The sequence below is a fragment of the Neolamprologus multifasciatus genome, chromosome 18, assembly GCF_963576455.1.
Source record: "Neolamprologus multifasciatus chromosome 18, fNeoMul1.2, whole genome shotgun sequence".
NCBI lineage: Eukaryota > Metazoa > Chordata > Actinopteri > Cichliformes > Cichlidae > Neolamprologus > Neolamprologus multifasciatus.
This window is the reverse complement of record NC_140456.1, coordinates 25,164,372-25,184,240: the sequence shown is the minus strand read 5'-3', so window position 1 is coordinate 25,184,240 and position 19,869 is coordinate 25,164,372. Positions and strand designations below refer to the sequence as shown.

At 41.4% G+C, this 19,869-nt stretch overlaps 1 protein-coding gene across 2 annotated transcripts; it reads left to right on the top strand.

The window, feature by feature from the left end:
- Positions 1-1,090: 1,090 nt before the first annotated feature.
- On the top strand, positions 1,091-11,817 carry b3gnt5b (UDP-GlcNAc:betaGal beta-1,3-N-acetylglucosaminyltransferase 5b). Of its 2 annotated transcripts, none has more exons than XM_085139729.1 (3): positions 1,091-1,298; positions 8,099-8,274; positions 9,999-11,817. In XM_085139729.1, the coding sequence occupies exon 3, from the start codon at positions 10,303-10,305 to the stop codon at positions 11,464-11,466; it is 1,164 nt and encodes a 387-aa protein (XP_084995855.1). In that variant the 5' UTR covers positions 1,091-1,298; positions 8,099-8,274; positions 9,999-10,302; the 3' UTR covers positions 11,467-11,817. The 2 variants fall into 2 exon arrangements, with proteins under 2 accessions (XP_084995855.1, XP_084995857.1); XM_085139731.1 differs by lacking the exon at positions 1,091-1,298 and adding an exon at positions 5,066-5,977.
- The last annotated feature ends 8,052 nt before the right edge of the window (positions 11,818-19,869 follow it).

Sequence of the window (19,869 nt, the reverse complement as noted above, 5' to 3'; positions counted from 1 at the left end):
ACATAGTTGCCATTTTTGGCACTGTGGGCAAAGTCCCGCTGAAAAAGGAAATCTCCATAAAAATTTATTCGTTTATTTCCTATGAAGTGCTCTGAAATGGTGTTGACTTTGGACTCGATAAAACACAACAGACCAATCGTGACCAGCACCAGCTGATCACACGGCACCCAAAATCCCCACAGACTGGACTTAATCTCCACTATGACTCCAGACTTTAAGACCTGGATTTCCTTTTGACCACTGGGCAACAGACCACTTCTTTTATTTTTCTTACGTCAGGTAAGACACTTCTGATGTCTCTGCTTCAAGTGCATGCTCATATTAGTAAAGCGACAGTTGTAGCAACGTCTGCGCATGGTGGTTCTCTAAGCACCAACACTGGCCTCAGTCCACTCCTCACATTCACTTTATTCTGTTCCAGCAGATGAATGATTGTAACCTGACCCTTTTCTAGATAGCGAGTCAATGAGACATGAAAGCTGGCATGCTTTAAGCCCCATATACACAAAAACTAAAAATAAAGGAAAGACTCTTAGAAATAGCTGTAAGCGACAAACAAAACTTCAGTTCCTGTTAAACATTTTGAGTCTCACAGATAACTTCTTACAGTCAGATTGCTATGAAACTAGATTAACGGATTAGTGTACTACATCCAGTTTACATTGGGGGTTTTTAAGTGGCATGAATGTCACTTAAAACTGAACCATCTTTTAGGTAGACAGATCAACATGGTTACTTGTCATGCCCTGAAGACAGCACTTTTAACTGTCATTAGAATTTGCATGCATTCAGTTGAGCGTTTATACTGATAGAATCAGAGTTGATAGATCATGGATAATAATCTGTGCCTGACGTTCAAACTTGTTCAGTGGGGAGAAAAGTGGTGTGGACTTGCTATTATTATTTATAAAAGTTGTGTTTTGAGGCCTCTCACACTTGCTTTGTTAGTTTTCTTCAGCCCGTCACATGACAGAAACATGAGATCTGGCAACCCTGATGGATCTGACGCTAACCAAACTAAAGCAGTTGTTGTTATGGAATCATTATTACTGTTGTTATTATTGCTGGGTGATTTTTATGCCTGGTCGCTACAAGTGTCACTACTTTTCTTGTGGGGTGATGTGAGTCCTTTGGTTTATAAGATTAGATATTTTTTTTAACAGACTGTGTGCTTCTATGCAAATTACCCCTCCCTCCGAGAGGGTGTTTGGTTGCTTCCAGCTACCGCGCGATCAATTAAACGGTGAGGATCGTGGAGTAGTCGGCAGCGGCTGAGGGAGTTCTGACCGTAGTATAAGGTACGAACAACCACTTACATTACACGAATTTAATGCTTTATTTCAGTTTCAAGATGTTGAGAATTTCTTTGGTTAAATTAATTTTAGTGGTTAATTAAGTAATCGCCATTAAGCTAGCTCATCGTCTTCTGTTGCTATTTGAAGATAAGTAGTTTTATATTTAAGAGCGCGCGCGCGCGCGAGCGAGAAAAGATAAAACTTTGGTTCCGTGTCAGATATCTTTTCACAATAAAGAGGTTGCAAAGTATTTCCCATAGATTCATAAAAACACTTAGAGACAAAACAGGAATGACAAAGTCAAGTGTTTTAGATGCTTTGAACCGTTTAGAGTGTCCGTTTGTAGCCGGTTTAAATCGGTGTTAATTATGAGTGTGACTCAGTCAACCAGTGAAGCGATTTTGTTGCTTCCATCGTTAGTCGGAATTGTTTTCTTATATGTTTTGCAAAGCATCCTGCTTTCCCGTTGAGTGTTGAAGTGTGTTCCTATTTAGGAATTATCTTGCGATCATGGTTGGGCTTGTATCATCATTGTTTGGGGAAGGGAACAGAAATGCATGGCATTGCTTTGTTCAGTGTACAGTGTCTCAGTGGCTGCATTTTAAGCCTCAGCATTGATAGCTGTTGCTTTCTCTTGGTTCTAGGTTGTAATAATGCTTTTAAATACTGTAACGTTTCCTGTTTTCATATGAGGTCTATGGGGGCTGACGCTAGCTTCAAGTGGGACATAGAGGAACTGCAGAAACTTACATAAAATATATATATCTATTGTTTGAGAGCCTCTCTTGTAGATTACTTTTCAGATATGAGTGCACTGTCTGTCTTGTCTCTGATAAAAGAGGGGAGGGGTTCACAGACTTAGACAGAAAAATATTGGTGATCATTTTGAGAATAAAGTCTAAATGTGCAGATTACAGTTGTTGTTTTAAGATAAACTGCCAAGTTCGTTATACCATCTGCAAAACGGCTTGTTTAGATGTGTTGACAAAACAAATTGATCTGCCATGTTGTGATAAAACAACATCCTGTTTAGTGCACAAGGGTGTAATCCACGACATTCTTATATCTGTCTGCCAGACTTTTCATTTTATACAAATACTCTCCCACATTTTTTTTTTCTCCATCTGATCAGACGCAGCTTCCTGCACCATCTTTTCAGCATCCCTATACTTATCACCACAGAAATCATTTCCTTCCTTGTTACTAAAAGTGATTCTGAAGTGCGATTTCACAAGTACAGCAGCCGTGGCACTTTGTCTTGAAACAACAACCGTTACTTCCACATTTTGACTTCAAGACTATTTCAACAGTTTAAATGTAACGTCACAAAGTGTTTGAAGATTTCCTCCCGATCATCTGAATCGTTGTCAGTTTCAGCCCCTGAGGGACTCCTGCGTTTAGAGTAGACACTTGTCTGTTGATATTTTAAAATGAGATTGTTCATAAAACAAAACGAGACAAGAAACATTTTATTCGTCCCATATTTAGCAAATCCATTTGTCTGTCTTTTGTGCTGTTTTCAGTTAAATAAGACTTGAGGGATTTGTAAATAATTAGCTTTCTGTTGCATTTTCCATTGTTCAAAAAGTGTTTTATTTATACATTAGTAATCGACTGAGTCTCTTTAAAAGTTAGTCATTATGTCTTAAAATGAGGAAAGCACAAATAGGAAGTTTAATACTTAAACCATATAACTGTAAAAATAATTTTTTGTTAAACAATAGTAGTAACTTAACCCTTTGGGCTCTATCCTGGCCATTTGTGGCCACTTCACTTTTCTTTTCTCAACCATTTTTGTTCTGTTAATGCAAATGGAATGAAACTTCCCAAAGGTGTGTATTTTTTTTTTTCAGATTTTTTAATTTTCAACATCAGCTCCTTAATAATGTCAATAATATTCACTATACACCAAATTGTTCCTCTTGACTCTATCGTGGCCATTTTTGGCCAATTGAAACCCATTATAACCACCTTTTTTGATTCCTTGTTATTGACAGTACTATATTATGCGATTTAGGTAAAATTGCTTTCATTCTAAACTCAACACATGAAAATTGTAGTTTTTAATGTTTTTTTTTTTTTTTTACCAAATTACATCATTTACCCATTTTTGGCCAAGCAAGCGATTTCATGTAATATTTCGAGTTTCTAGTAGCGGACTTTGATGGCTTACCACACTCCAATGAACCAATATAATGAAACAATTTTGACACAGGTTTGATCTTAAGGATCTAATAGGTTGTGTTTGTGCGTGACATTGCAGCACAAACATGTATTTGCAAGATAGACTGGAATAAATTATGACGCATCAAACATTACATAGGCTGCAGTGAATTTCTGTTGATGCAGGCTATTGAGCTTTGAGGTTCCCAGTCAAACTTAGCTTTGAAGCACATGTTAAAAGCACTTTTACTCTTGTATTTTTCATAAAAAGAGACCATACCCAAAATATTAACTCTAGAAACAAAAACAAAAAAAAAAACAATCACAGGACATTTTGCAGAGTTCAAACCTGCAGCTGCAGCGCAAACAACAACAAACACTGTTTGTAAACATGTCCTGGAGTTTATGCAGATGCAGACAGTGCTACTGCTGTAAGTAAGCCTAACAGCTTCCAGATCATTTATTCTGGCTATATGGCAAGAAGGTCATCACTGCTTCAAGCACTGTCTATATGATCTGGTCAGAGAGCAAGGACAGCAAGCAGTCCTCTGCCCTTGAAGAAAAGACATCTGCCCAAGATGAAGAAACTTCCTCTCCAGAAGATGAGGGGACAATCTCCAAAGAGGCTGACTGTATCCCCACTGATGTTGAGTACTAGCCAGTGCCTGAATCCTCTTCTTTGGGGGAGGATTGGGGTTGGGGGGCATGGAGGTGGAGGCCGAGCAGCTGATGGAAAAGAACATAGGAGCATTTTCTCAGACCGAGGAGCCGGTGACTGAGTGGATCCCTCATGAAAGGAAAACCATGTGGGTCCCACCACTGAAGAGAGATTGCTCTACAATCCAGTACCCACTGGTATCAAACCAGGGCTCTCCCTGTATGCAGTTCCCTGCATTAGCAGCCTGAGATCTACTTTTGACTTTTTTATAACAAAGGAGATCTTTTAGCTGCTGTGCACCCTTACAAACCTGCACGGGAGGCGAAGGTGTGAGGATTGGAGGATTATGGATGAAGTAGAGATAAAGCCTACACCAGAATAAAGCAATACTTAGCATGTTGGATGACAACACTGGAAGTTCTCCTGAAGTAAAAAGGGGAAAGGGGTTCAGACTCCAACTGACAGAGGAGCTCCGAGGACAACGTCTTTCCTTCGGTCACCTTGGCAGAGGAACTCCTCAGATGAAAACTGGCACAGGGGAACCAACCCAGAGCTTCCTCCCCAGCTCCCCAGAAGGTGCAAAAGGAGCACCTCCAGGATTGGAACAGCAGCCCCTTGCACCAGGTGTAGAAAGTGGGCCTACAAAAACCACTCTAGTGTGGTTAGTACATCTTACTGCTAATGAGGATGCACACAGAAGCACACACACACTGGAATATAAATTTTGATCATTTCATTGGTCATTTCAGGGGTTATTTGGTCATTAAATTGCCTTTCTGGCCACTAACACACCATGTGTGATTTTCTTTTTGGCCATGGCGATTTTATGCTTTTATCCCTATGTAAATCATTAAAATTATGTGATCTAACTGGTATTTAAAGGGTTAAAATTCTGAATTTGAATGAAATTTTGATTTTCATGAACAGCACTGATGCTAATCTAAAAGATGAGGTCAAAAGTGGAAAATATTCTTAATATATATGAATTTTATAGCATTTTGTAAACGTAAACAAGGGGTGGCCATTTTTGGCCACGAACAAGCTGAGAGGGAGTTTTTATGTTTTTGCTCTCCCTGCACAAAAATAACAATGCATTATAATCAGTGTTGATGTGAATCAATTACATGCCCCAGACTCTACTATTAATAATACAAGAAATTTCAGTAGCAATGCAATTGTATAAAATTGCGAGATTTGAGGTTGTCTTCCAGCTAGTGCAGTGGACAAACAAACTGGTGTTTAAAGGGTTAAAAATTTAAAAAGTAATAATTATTTTATATTTATGAAAAGAACTGAAGTTACTTAAAAGCTTTATGCAGAAAAAATGGCAAAAAAACATAAAAATAATAAAAAATTACAGACCTAAGTGATTTTGAACAAACCCAGAGGGTTAACAGACTGATACTACGGCAGGTAAAAGCACTTTTGGTTGCTCCCTTATTTCTACAGGGCTTACTACAGCTGTTGGATCTGCATGTTTGATTTGGCAAACATTTGCTGAATGGCTTTCCTAAAGCAACCTTTCCAATAAATGTAGGCGTGGAACTAGAGTGCAAACTATGGCTGAAAATCCCTGGGAGGAAAGCTAACCTCTGAAAACAAGTATCCCGGAGATGATGTGTTGCTTTCCGGTATCCAGCAGACTGCACACGAGGTGTACAAAGTCTTGTTTGAGGGTCTCTGACGATGGTTTAAGCCAGTAGTACTGACATGAACAACTGTTGCTGAGGCTTTGTGGTGGGTTTCCAACAGCTGCAGAGCGGTCAGAGTAATATCCTTCACACAGGCACTGGGATAGCAGAAGGTATGGCCACCGCGCACCGCCACATGTCGGAGCATAGAGGTGCCGAAAACAAGCACCGTGAGTAAATGTTCAGTACTCCAGTGTTGTTTTAATGGGAGCTTTCTTTGTTTAGTGTTGTGAATATTAACTATTTAAGCTACTGCTGAGGGGAGGGGCTGTATGTCTGCCTGTCTGCAGCTATGCAGTATCAACTTGGTAGCTGGAGGCATCACAGAGGGTGCTCTCGGTGTCACTAGTGTTCCAGTTGAACATCTAATCCAGGGGTGTCAAACTTCAGGCCTCGAGGGCCGGTGTCCTGCAGGTTTTAGATCTCACCCTGGGTCAACACACCTCAATCAAATGATTAGTTCAGTACCAGCCTCTTGAGAACTTAAATTTAGCCATTTAAATCAACTGCGTTGGATCAAGGACACATCTAAAACCTGCAGGACACCGTCCCTGGAGGCCTGGAGCCCGACACCTGTGATCTAATCCAATTTAGGAATTTATTACTTTCAGTATCAGTCGGTTTTTAAGTGCTAGATGGCTCATTACCAAGGTGTTACACAAAAAAACATCTCGTGACAGGAAAAACCAATGAGCTTTTGCAACACTTTATTGTTGCTAAACATTGTGGAATGCACTACACACAGGCACACACAGGCACAGGTCTTTGTTTTCAGACACCAACTTTATTTCTCGTTGTTCGTGATGACCGACCACAGTCTGACAGCTGTCGGTCACAGCTGATCTCCAGCCCCCCTCCGCTTCTCTCCCGTCTCACTATAAAGGGTAAGGAAAGCATCATCAGTCCAAAACGCCATCAGCTGTTTTCACCTGCGTTTCCAGCGCCGCCCCGTTGAGCTCACCGCACCACCCCTCCCCTGCAGCCGCGCCCGGGACCACACCTCCGCCACAAACATATTGATGTCACTGGTTACAGAAGAATTTATAAACTACTGAAGATTTCAGTGAGCGCTGTTGGGTCCATAATCCGTCAGTGGAAAGAACATCATTTTACCATAAACCGGTCTTGAGCAGGTGCTCTCTGCAGGATTCTAGACAGAGACGTGCATTACTTAAAGGGAAGCACCTGATCGTGGCCAGTTTGCTCCCGATTCAATGCAGGATGTTAACCAGGAACAAGTCATATGCAAAGAAACAATGAGAGGAGGGGGGCCAAAAATCATCATGTGAATAAATGAGTGGAGTGAAAAACTAGATTATTTGTTTTGGTGCCAAACCACCTAGTGTTAAATGTTAATAAAGTAAATTAATGATGCCTGTAACTGGTTTTATGGCTTTCCCATAATTTAAAACTGTCCCAGTGATCTGAGATCCTTTTGTGTGCCTGTTGATCAAATAAGCATGTGAGCATTACTGTGAGTGTGCGAGTGGGAAGCCAACCCCGAGCACAACTCTTTCCTCACACTTTCCCAATACAGTTATGACTAACTGTATTGGTGTAGTCATAGTCATAGTGTAGTCTTTCACTTCTGTAACCTCCTGACAAACATTTCTGTCTAATCAGGTCATTTTGTATATTTTTAGACATCCAACGCACCGGCTCTCAGGTGAAATTCAGGGCACGCCGCTTTAGGATTTCATATTTCCTGTTTTAATGGAGTGGAGGCGGCTACATTTCATTATAAAGCTAAATAAATAAAAAGGGTTGTGATACTGAGGCTTTGGTGTGAACACTGAATGGATAAAATGTGGGCTTTTTATAGTCGGACTGTCAGTGCGTTGATTAGGTTGCCTGTCACTGATTGCCTGCACATTTTGCATTGACTCTCTTTTGAAGGTAGTCCTTTCCTGGTGTTAGACAAAGGGACCAATGATGTGTCCGTTGGCTAGTATACAGGATGCAGTGTGTTTATAGTGCATTTATCTTCAGATACCGATTGGTTCCTACAGGTTCAGAAAATCCAAAGGTGTGTGTGTGTGACGTGTGCAGAGAGTTTTCTTGTGAACTTGAAAGTATATTTGTCGGAGTAGGCTTACTCTTATTGTCCTTCCTGCACTTTACTACCAACCTACCGAAAACTGACTGCAGTGCAAAAAAAAGGGAGGGCGCAAGAGCAGAGATGGTTCATTCAGAAACAAGCAGAAGTCTGCACTGCACACACAGACCAAGAGAGGGAACAGAAAAATGGAAAAAAAATTACTTCACACCTTCTCACTCGGTTCCTCCCACAGGTGGTTTGACTACTTCACAGAAGACTGATGCCAGCCTCTGTTGAGTCTTTTGCCTCTTGTCATCTGAAGGAGAGGTCAACGTCAGACAGCAGAGACGCACCGTGCAGTCAAGAAGGCAGTTCAGTATAGGAGAGGAGGCTGTCGCTGGATTCATACGGTGAAACTTTCTTTTGCCGGTAAGTGCTAGAATAATCATTCAGGTCACAGTTTGCCCCCCTCCCCATCTCCTTCTCATTTTGCTTCTGTGCTACAAGACTATTCATACAAGGGGAATAGATTAGGTAGAGAAACTGGCTTAAGGCTGCTGTCTGTTTATTGTATCCTGAATCCTGTAGCAGAATCATCCGTGTAGAGAAAAGTGCAGTTTCAACTAACACAGGAGTCCTGAAGATTCTCTATCAGATATAACAGATTAACAGATAGTGTAACAGATTAACTGGTTCATTGTTTATGAGAAATGCAACATGTTCTTCTTTACTCTGTGCATGTAACGGATATATTATACTTCTGTAAACGTTGCATATAGTTCCTCATTTCCACATGCATCTAAAAAGTGCTACAAGCTCTGACCTCAGCACATGCAGATAGCACTAAATGGAAATGATTTTTGCTTGTGGCACTGCCTTCACAGCTCGTGTTACAACACTGTCTTTGTTAGCTGTGCATTGTTGCACGTCATCCCCTCTATAGGAAGGCGCAACTCCCCCCATAAACAGATATCTGAAACCTTTAGAATAAATACCCAATAATGTCTCTCCCAGTTATTAAGGCTGAAGCATGTTTTTAATTCTATTGTGATTCGAGTAAACAAACCCTGTAAATTCATGCTAACATGTCACGCACCATTAAGCACCCTCCCTTTGGCAGGCTTGTAATCAAGACATGAATGCATTCCCTCTTATAAAATATCTGCGAAAAAAAAATAATAATAAAAGGAGCGCATCACGCAGGCAGCAAAGTAATAAACTAGATGAAGTGTTAAGCGTTTCTGTGAAGCGTTTTTCATTATTGGGCAGAGAGAAACGAAAGCCATTCGGAGCCACTGACCCCATTAGGCACAGGCCACCCAGTGATGTTTAAAAAGCTCTCGGGGCGCACTGGGAGTCGCATGCCCTGCGTTCATTGCGACCCAACAGCAGCCCCACCCGGCACCCCCCCCTGGTTTTAGCCTAGGCCTTGACGGAAGCGAGTTACTCTCGTCCAGTATTGTGCTGCTGAGCTATTCTGACACCGTCCATTGTATCAGAGTGTTTTCCATGACTCTCAGCGATTTCACTGGGTCTGCACAGTAAACCCCTCCATTATGGACAAGCTTGTATTGCAACATTTGCTGCGTTGGCTTTTGCATTCTTTTCGCTCACACCATGACCCCCAGATTCCCCACCAACACCACCATCTCCCATCGACCACAAACAATGTGCTCTTCAGCTAATGGTGCGACTCTGGGACTTGTACATGTGGGGTTCACGGGGTGATGGCGGGCAAAAAGTATGTTTGCGAAATTTGAATTTGACACGAGAGATGCATCTGCCATGCTTTGCCACCAAGAAGGACGGTATGCCTTTTGAATGTTTCCGTTTCCTCCTTTTGAAATGCACGGAAGCAGCCTTATTACAGTTTTGCATTTTCTGACTAGTTTTATTTCATTTAAATTTTTAGTTTTGAATTCAGTTTATTTTCAGTTAGTTTCAGGGTGGACTTTTATTTTAGTAAAATAAAATGATTTTTCACATCTAGTTGTTGTTTTTAAATGTGGTTCTAGTTGCCTATAATCACCTTGCACAGATTTTTTCTAAATTAAACTATATTTAGTTTAATTTATATTTAATTTATATATAATATAAATTATTATTATTAATTTATATTTATTAAACTATAAATGCGCTCTCTCTCTTTGCAGAACCAAAAATTAAGTGGGCGAATAATGAGTCGTCTGCTGCTGAGTGACTGAGTGGCTTTCTCCCCCCACCCCCCACCCCGATGGATCACACTTCCCAGCAGCCCCCACTGAGTCTCACCCCTGCCTCTGCCTCCTGCTGAATGTTGGAGAGCCTAGGATGGAATACCAAGCAAGTGATGCTCTGAGGCAATCAAACAACACTGTCGACCTCCATTACCTTACCCCCCCTGAACGCACCACCACCTGCTCCACTGCCGCCTCCTCTCAGACAGGGACCGCAGCCACTAGTTGATCCCATTCCAGGATGTTTCTGAATTTCCGCCGTGTTCGAAAATGCCAGTTGGTGCAGGTGATGACCACCTGCCTTGTGCTGTCTGTGGTGATGGTCTGCTGGCAGCAGCTGGACAACAGCGTCGTCAGCCACGTCAAATCCTATTCCTATCGCTACCTGGTCAACCGGTTCACCTACATCAACAAGAGCCTCACCATCCCCCGAAAGCAAGCCAGAATGTTCAGCAACTTCCAGTACCTTATGGACCACCCCAATAAATGCGTCGGGAAAGATGTTCTCCTCCTCCTCTTTGTCAAAACGTCACCAGAGAACATTGAAAGGCGAACGGCCATCAGGTCCACCTGGGGGAACGAGACCTACATCCAAAATACCCTGGGGGTGACGGTCAAGGTGGTGTTCGTTCTGGGAGCAGTTCAGACCAAGGAGACGGAGCCTCTGTGGAGCAAGAGGAGTAGCGTTGGTTTTCAGGATCAGCTCATCCAGGAGAATCGTCTCCACGGCGACTTGATCCAGCAAGACTTTTTAGACTCCTTCCACAACCTGACCCTGAAGCTGATCATGCAGTTCCACTGGATGCACAGCCGCTGCCCACACGCCCGCTTCCTCATGACCGCTGACGACGACATCTTCGTCCACATGCCCAACCTGGTGAGCTACCTGCAGGACGCGAGTAGCAGAGGTGTTAAAGACTTCTGGATTGGTCGAGTGCACAGAGGCGCGCCGCCCATCCGCGACAAGGAGAGCAAATACTACGTTTCCTATGAGATGTACCCCTGGGTGACCTACCCGGACTACACAGCTGGAGCTGCGTATGTTGTCTCCAGTGACGTCGCGGAGAAAATCTACCACGCCACGCTGACGCTGAACGCATCCATTTACATAGACGATGTGTTCATGGGCATCTGCGCCAACACCGTGGGTGTGTCACCACAGGAGCACACTTATTTCTCAGGAGAGGGCAAGGCGCCGTATCACCCATGTATCTACGCAAAGATGATGACATCACATGGACACATAGAAGACATTCACGCCGTTTGGAAGGCAGCAACGCACCCTCAGGTGAAGCAGCAGGTCTCCGGATTCTTAGGGGATCTGTACTGCACCGCTGTGAAAATGGCTCTGCTTTGTAAACCCTACTATTTCAACACCTACCCCTGCAAAGCAGCCTTTTCCTAGTATTACTCAACACTTTGTGCGTATCATCAGACTGTGAGTGCGAATGTGTCACACTGTAGATCATGAGCACATGAGGGTACTGCTGAGAATATTACCTCGGTCCTTTCAGTCGGACAGTCACGTTGAAGTGTTGTGTTCGAGACCCGGCGATTTGTGTCACTGTGGGTGGGAGGTCAGTGTGTTTAGAGTTCAAACAATAGATTCTCATTCACAGCACAGTGTTTCAAAAGGTCTTCAATGTTTACACATCGCCGCAATTCAAACTCAGTAGTGGTGCAAATGACAAGACCACATCCTCATTGTCCTACTGTGAAACGTGAGGCTTAAATAAACGAGCCATGGTTATTAAAACTGACTGACTTATCTGTGAAAATGGAAGTGATTCATTTGGGTGATGACAATGATGTGTGAAATAGCTAATCGAACAGACCTGTGACGCTTCTTCTCTACTTTTGCGCTGGGAAAAAAAAGATTTGACTCACATTTGTAAAAATGTGTGTTATTTGTTTTTCGTTTGGGTTTTTTAAAATCGGAATAAAGACTGCACTCTGTTGCTGGTGAAGAACTTGAGAGTTTGTGTAAAAGGGAAACAAGATCTGAGGAAACCTCAAGCCAGCCCTTTGAAGTACTGAAAGGTTTGTTTCCCCTGCTTAGCATTTCTCCAAAGTGCTTGCGTGGGTTTTTCGCGCCATACTAAAGATACTCAAGTCAGGTGGTTTGTAAACCCTTTGTGTGCCCCCTGTTCAGTACATATCTGTGGGACTGAGGCATAGCTGCACATAGTAATTCATGTATCTCACTTCAACAGATGCAACAGTGTCATACCATCACAAAGATTGGCAATCAAGCCAAACCTGGTGTAAGTTTTAAAGAGTTGTATCCACATTATACATCCCTGGATGTATAATGTGGATGTATAAATGTGGCCAGCAAGTAAGAAACGAGTTACAAGTTAATGTAAAATCCTACCAGCAGCAGACCTTTGCACTTTGACTGCATATTTCAAAAAAGGTGATATGAATCTAAAGATGATGTTCGCTCATAAAGATCTCCAGAGCATATTTTACTATCACTCTGCTGTCTGGTTTCTGCTTGTGTGAAAAACAAAGTGAAACTTCAAAACGTCAACTCTCACTCTTTATGTAAAATGTTTAATGAATTGAATTGAATGAATTAAATTACAATTTTTTTAAAAAACATTTTGTTTTTAGTTGAAGCGGTTTATTCGCGCCCACACCTACACCTGTTAATGGAGGCCATAATGTATCTGCGGGCGGTGGTTTACTTTAACTGCCATCAGTTATGGTGGGAAGCAGTCAACCACAATGCAGAACGTTGCATTCAGACTGAACAACGCAGCAAGTGTGCTGTCGAAACCTTGTGGTTTTTCCTGTGTTAAAATAAAAAAGTTCCCGAAACAGGCGTCCGTCTGACGCCACAGTCAGATCGACGGCACTGAGGCCAAAAATATTTTTAACCTTTCATTTAATGAAAGCAGGGATTCTGTTTTAATCAGTAAGAGATGCATACGCCTCCATTAATATACTCTTTGCCTTAAAGTTTTTAGCTAGAAAAAAACCAAAGGAGCTACTACACACATCAGACTGGAAGGCTCACTTGCTCCATGCTCCCCTCTTGGTTAAAGTTGCTAAATTGTTTCCATTTCTTCTTTCCTGCAGCTGTATTTTGAATAAAAAAATATTTAAAGAACTTCCCTTTGAATATTGAATTGAAGTTTTATTTTGTTTAAACTTTTAAACTCTCTGGATTTGACTTGATATTACGCAGTCAGCACAGGTGATGAAAATGCCACCCTGTGCTCCCTTTGCTTGGCCTCACTGGAAACTGTCTGCATACATATTTATTGCACCTCGTTCCTGAAATCCGACGTCGCCTGGATTAACTGTTCTAGAGACAGATGCTCCGTTTCCGAGACAACTTGTAAAGGGAGAGGAGGATTTAGGAGCGTCCAGAAAACGGTCCCAGCTGTCTGCATCTGTTTGGCAGTAATTGAGTTTAGGGGGGAAAAAAAGACTTCTGTGTCCATTTGAAGCTGTAAATATGAAGTTGTGTTCAAATGCAAATTAGAAAAGTGGGATATGTCACATAAAGTGTGGAGCTGTTTACTTTGACTGTTTGCCGGTTGTTTGTTTTCGGCTTCACTCAAGTCATCATTTCTGGGAATTGTCCCGCGAGGAGTTAAGTGTTGACTTTAGTCGTCAGAAGCTATTGTCAGGTCCCAAGAGGCAAATTTGGAAAATAATTGTGTTGACAGAGGAGAGTTCCTAAAAATAGGCACCGACTGTGCTGATTAGCGCACCTGAACAACCCTGAGGGGGCGATAGGGAGTTAAATACGGCTAATTAAAAAAATACTATAAATATGTGCAGCCTGTTCAGAAACTGCTCACACAAAGCAGGTCATGCAAACACAATCAGGAAACCGACAACAGGATAATGAGTTCAAGAGCTGGGGAGGGGAGTCTAAAGTCTGCGTAGTCCTCTTGTGTCCAGATCTCTGATTGTTCACTCCGTCGGGTTACCCGACTTGGGGTGAAACGGTGTTTTCTAAATTAAAAACAAAGATGTTGTGGACAACAAGCACGACGATTTTTTTCTGCCTTTTATAATGGTTTGCTTGGAAATAAAGAGTTAATGCGAGGGTCAATCAGTCGATATGAAGTGCTTTTTCACCCGATGACCTAACTTTTGAACATTTGAGCATCCAGCAACAGCACAGAGACATTTATCATTGTCTGAACTTACCAGCAAGGCAGCGTCACACAAGCTGCTAAGAAGCATTAAAGTTTCCTTATGTAAGGCGAATGGACTGGCTGTTACATAGCAATTTTCTACTCGAGCACTCAAAGCACCTTTATACACATACCTCATGCACACAAGCACTTTTGTTGCATCCTTTTTCTACTTAAGTGCTTTCTATTTAACGTTCACTCTCCGATGGACTCTTTCATGTGTTCATTGGAGAGTGAATGAGAGTAACTAGGGGTTCTTTGGTATGCAGACCGGAGCAGCCAGGAATCAAACCTCGGATCTTCCCATTAGTAGATGACCTCACAGCCGCCGCCTCTAAATGTTTTGGAGAGTACAAATTTCAGTCTTCGTAATTCCCTCTGTGCACACAAAGAGCACACTTAAAATGAAGTTGCCTGCAGCAGTTTGGCCATAAATCGTTCTGCGTTCAGCAAATGACAAATGTGCTCAAACAGGTGGAGATCAGTGGATTGACCTTGGTTAGAGGTGTGGGTATCAAAATGTGTCAAGTCTCTCGCTTGGCTTGGTGTAAAAGGGACATTTTGCGCGTCATACAACTCTTCGTCTGTATAACATTTACGCAAATTCACAGGTGTGAAGAAACAAAGTACCACATTTAAGCTGTATTTTTAGGTATCATTTTCTTTTTTTCTTTATTAAAGAAAAAAAAAGAAAGAATATTTATTTTTCTAACCTTTTACTTTCACTCACTACATGTTTACATAAATGACCCAACTTTCTACTCTTTACATTTTTAAATCAAGCTCATTATTTTAGGCTTAAAAGTATAATTTATAACGTTTATACTCGGGGGTATAAACGTTATAAATTATACTTTTACTTTTACTTTTTACTGCACAAACTGTCTGTGTGCAGTTTGTGTGTTTGCAGTGTGTCGCAAGCTAAAGGTCCAGCTGCTGTATTTCACAGGGAGACAAAAGAGTGTGAGATACCTTGACTCAGAGATGGAGAAAGAGAAGTTAGATTTCTCAGTGGTATTTGATGAACTGCAGATTTAAAGATGTATGCATGTAATGTAATCATTTTAATGAATGAATTTAATGAATTTGCATTTAAGCTCATGATGCTTTGATTCAGAAAGATTCGAGCTGAGCACATTCATTGGAACTGACATTTGTATTCTCACGTGCTTATATTGTATTATTAGTATTGTTATTATTTTTTATTATAACATGTTTACAAATTGTTGGTTTATACCAAAAACAGTTGGTTTGAAAAAGAAAACAACAGGTTGTAGTGCAGGAGACAGAAATTCAGATAAATGGTCTCCACAGTGTGAGCTCAGCCTTCTCTGTACTCTTTTCTTCAATTCATAGTTTACGGGTTGATCACAGAGTGTTATTCCAGAAGTTGAGGCTTCTAAGGTTTTTTTGTGTCTGATGTGCTGTTCGTGTTTTGGGAGTAAAGAAGTAATGAAATTTCTTACTTGGAAATTTAAAATAAAATATTATAATATATAGAGAAAATTACTTTCACTTTAGTCTTTGTCAGTCTGGTCCCATTTGATCGGCCTTAATGGGCCCATTTATTAAAACTGGTATAACCTCAATGTCCACGTGGCAGTGAGACAACTGTCTTAACAAAGTGTACTCTCTGGTTTTGTATTTCTTGGGTTTTCCTAACCTGTGTCTGCAGCTAACACGTTGCTTTGATCGCTCCTGTGGTTCCTGCTATCTCTCCGTTTGACCTTTTTTTTTGCTGTTTTGTGGTCTATATATGGTCTATTTCACTTGCATTATGAGCTCTATATGCAGTGGGTTTGCGTGCAAATGGCAGACTAACAATCAACTCCAGCCTCTTCCTGTTTAACTGACTAGCTTACACTTACCGGCACACAAAACACGAGTACTGTTTCTAATGTCGGCTTGGATGGGCGGTCTGCAGCCTGTCTACAGAGTCTCCCACTGTCCACCGTCTTAACATGATCAGAGAGTCCAGAGATGTTTAACTGTCAAGCAACAAATGAAGTACACGCACACGCACAGCCTTACTGTTTGTCGAAGAACCCACGCTGTCACAGACTGCAGTACCGTGCAGAAGTCTCAAACAAACACTCATTTCTTTACATTTTCCTACAAAAACAGTGAAAAAGGTCCATCAATTTATTGATCCGTATGGAAACATAACAAAGCCCTCTTTTCCACTTCTTCCATGTACAAGTTGGCCACAATGGGTAAAACAGGGGAACCCATGGCACACCCGTGTTTCTGCCTGTAGTACTGACCCTTGTATGTGAAGTAGGTGGAATTAAGACACAGTTCCAAAAGCAAACACACGTGGTGGGTGCTGAGAGTGGTCCTGTTGAGGTTGGGGTCATCCTGTAATCTCTTACAAACTACCTCCACTGCTTCAGTGACTGGAATACAAGTGAAGAGAGATGTAACATCTCTCTCCTTCTCAACAAAATCCAGGGTGTTCTGGATGTGGTGTTCAGAGCTGCCCACCAGCGGGTTGGGGATCGAAGCCAGAAACTTAGACATGTTTTAGTTGATCAAGTTGATCATACAGACAATCGGTCTTAAAGGCGCACCCTGTTTATGTATCTTCGGTAAACCATACAGGCTTGGTGTAGCTTCCCCTGGGTAAAGCCTGTGGTATGAGGTCCGGTCAGTAGCATTTCCTCAAGCCAGTAGAACACGAGTTCCTGGGTCTTGTTTCAGGGGCTCATAAGTATTTTTGTTGCTGAGAGTGACAAAATTTTCTCACAATCGTCTCTATGGTTTAGACGAGGGTAAATGACTTCCCTTCCTCTGTGCTGATGTTGGATGCTGAGGGCTTTGCATTGCTGAGACAGGTCGAAACTTTTGTCCACAGTTTCTTCTTCCACGTCTGTAACGTTAATTTTTTCAAACTGCTGTTTCTGTGGCTGTAATCAGTTCTGCTAGTGGGATTTTTCTCTACATCACAGCAAAGTTCAATTCTTCACAGATTTGCTGTTTTCTGAGTTCAGAATTCTATAAATTGTGACAATACGCCCAACACCGCTTCCCCAGACAACCCCAAACCATGACAGAGCCTCCACCGTGTTTGTAGACACTCACTGTTGTGCCTCTCTCCTGGTCTCATCCATACATACTGACAATGATTTGAGCCAAAAATTTCAAATTTGGATTCAAATCCATGAGATCTTCAGTCCAGTTCTTGTGTAGTTTGGCATATCTCAGCCTATTCTCCCTGTTTGCCTTCTGTAAGCTGGTTGACAGTCACTCTTCCACTGAGACCATTTCTGATGACGGGAATAATCATCAGCTGAAGGGTCAGATGCATCTCTCACGTTCTGTGCCACGCCTTTGCTGGATTTGTTCACTTGTCCCATTTCCACAGGATGCTGAGACACGCCTTCTTTTCAACTAAAGGTTTTTGGAAATCATCTTGTTGGTGCAAACATTTCGTGTCTGTCAGACTGTGTTATCTTTGACATTTTGTTCTACATTCAAATAAAGAAATGGAAACAAATGTGTTTTTGTGACAGGCTGCTAGTGCCTAAAGATATAATGACAAATTGCTCCTATGCTTGTTTTTGCTGTTATGTGTTGCTTCTTTACTCCTTATGTGTGCTGACGTTATCCCTCCTGTCTCCGGTGACACCAACACATTTGATGCCAGAGTAGATTATTACTGACGTGTTTTCCTCCATACAGACTTCTTAACAAAGAGAGAGAATCTCTCATATTTGCATCTCTAATGTTCTTGTATAAATTTATAAATAAAAGGACTACAGTGGAACGCTATGGAAATAAGCTTTTATAAGTGGACTTTCTATCAGGATGTTTCCTGGTGACCTAAGAGCACCGGGATATTTCCTGGTGACCTAATTTGAATGAGTTGATCTGTCATTATCTTATATGGGGCGTGATTATGTCAGCTTTTATATAAACTGTCTGCTCGTAAGCTGACTGAAGTACAAACTTTCATTGCAAAAGAAATAAGTAAAAGCTTTAATTGAAGGGGTTTAACAATCATATTGCATTAACTGTTTAGGGCAGGGGTATAACTCCAGGCCTCAAGAGCCGGTGTCCTGCAGATTTTAGATGTGTTCTTGATCCAACACAGCTGATTTAAATGGCTAAATTAGCTCCTCAACATGTCTTGAAGTTCTCCAGAGGCCTGGTAATGAACTAATCATTTGATTCAGGTGTGGTGACCCAGGGTGAGATCTAAAACCTGCAGGATCTCGTGGACTAACGTTCCCTACCCCGGCAACAGAGCATGATTTCAGTTCCTGAAGTCTAAACTAAAGGCAGAGAAACCCAGTGGCTGCAGTGATGGCCTGAGAGAACATCTCAAGGGAGGAAACACGACATTTGGTGATGTCCATGGGTTCTAGACTTCAGGCAGTCATTGACTGCAAAATAAAAGTTCCTAAAAGCAATCCTAATACTTATGTAATAAGTCTTTAATAAAGTCTTTAATAAAGACTGTATCTAAAAAATATTTGTAATTCCTAAAAAGTTAGTGCAATACTGTTGTTAAACCCCTTCAATTAAAGCGTAGTTTGCACTTCAACCACGTCTTGATTGTTTGGTCCAATAATCACTGTGGTGGTGTACCACCACAAAAGGCAAAATGGGGAGAGAAAAAAAGAGTAATTTCCCCAAAGACCTATCAGCCTAATGCTATATGCAAAACTGACACATCCATGGCTTGGTGGGAGTTGGACAAACAACATGAAGTAATGAAGACAAAGATGCTGTCCCAGCTCGTGTACATCTCTGTCCTCTGCTGCCTTAACTGGATTTTAAACCCCAGTCCTTTTTTTTCCATGTCAGGTCACAGGTTTTATGAACAGTGCCACTTAGTGTTTATTTATAATAGTGCAGCATTGACTTATCTTACATGTGTGGACAAATATAAACACTTAAAAACTAAAAAACAACACAAGTTGTTACATATCTACTAATGTCATACAGTGGAAAATAAGATCGCTTTCTCATGTAGCATTAACAAAGACCAGATTCTGACCTAGATTTAAATGGAATAGTTTCCCTGTATTTGGAGTTCATTTCAACACTTTTAGGTTCTCAAAGTGTGATACGCATACCACTGGTGGTACGTGGGCTCCCTCTAGTGGTACATAGGAACGCTCCAAACATTTTTTAAAGATGAAATAATAAACCATGTTAACATGTTCTGATCACTTGTTACATCCTGTGTATGACAGTTCAAATAAATAACATTCACATAATAAAATTGTCTTGTGTAAACAGGCATATACTACTGTACTTTGATGCCGGTTATAAGGGTGGTACTTTAAGAGCCATATATTTTATGTGGTACTTATTGTGAAAAGTTTGAGAACCACTGATCTAGAGCATAGGTCTCAAACTCCAGTGTCATGAAACTTTTCCACGTGTCCCTGCTGCAACACACCTGAATAAAATTAGGTCATTAGCAAGAGACTAGAACTTGACTGCATTCTGAGGTAGCAATCCAGCCACTTCAATTATGTTACAACAGCTCATGTGTGAATGACAATGGTGCAATAAAAGTACTTTTCGACGTACAATTCTCCAAACACTTACATTTAAAATTACTCGAGCAGGGTTAGGAGTTGCCACCCCAGCATGCAGTCTAGTTCTATAGTCTTGCTAATGACCTCATATTGTTAATC

Bases quoted from the DNA above. Each gene is read 5' to 3' on its own strand.
- b3gnt5b (XM_085139729.1), top strand. From the start codon at position 10,303: ATGTTTCTGAATTTCCGCCGTGTTCGAAAATGCCAGTTGGTGCAGGTG.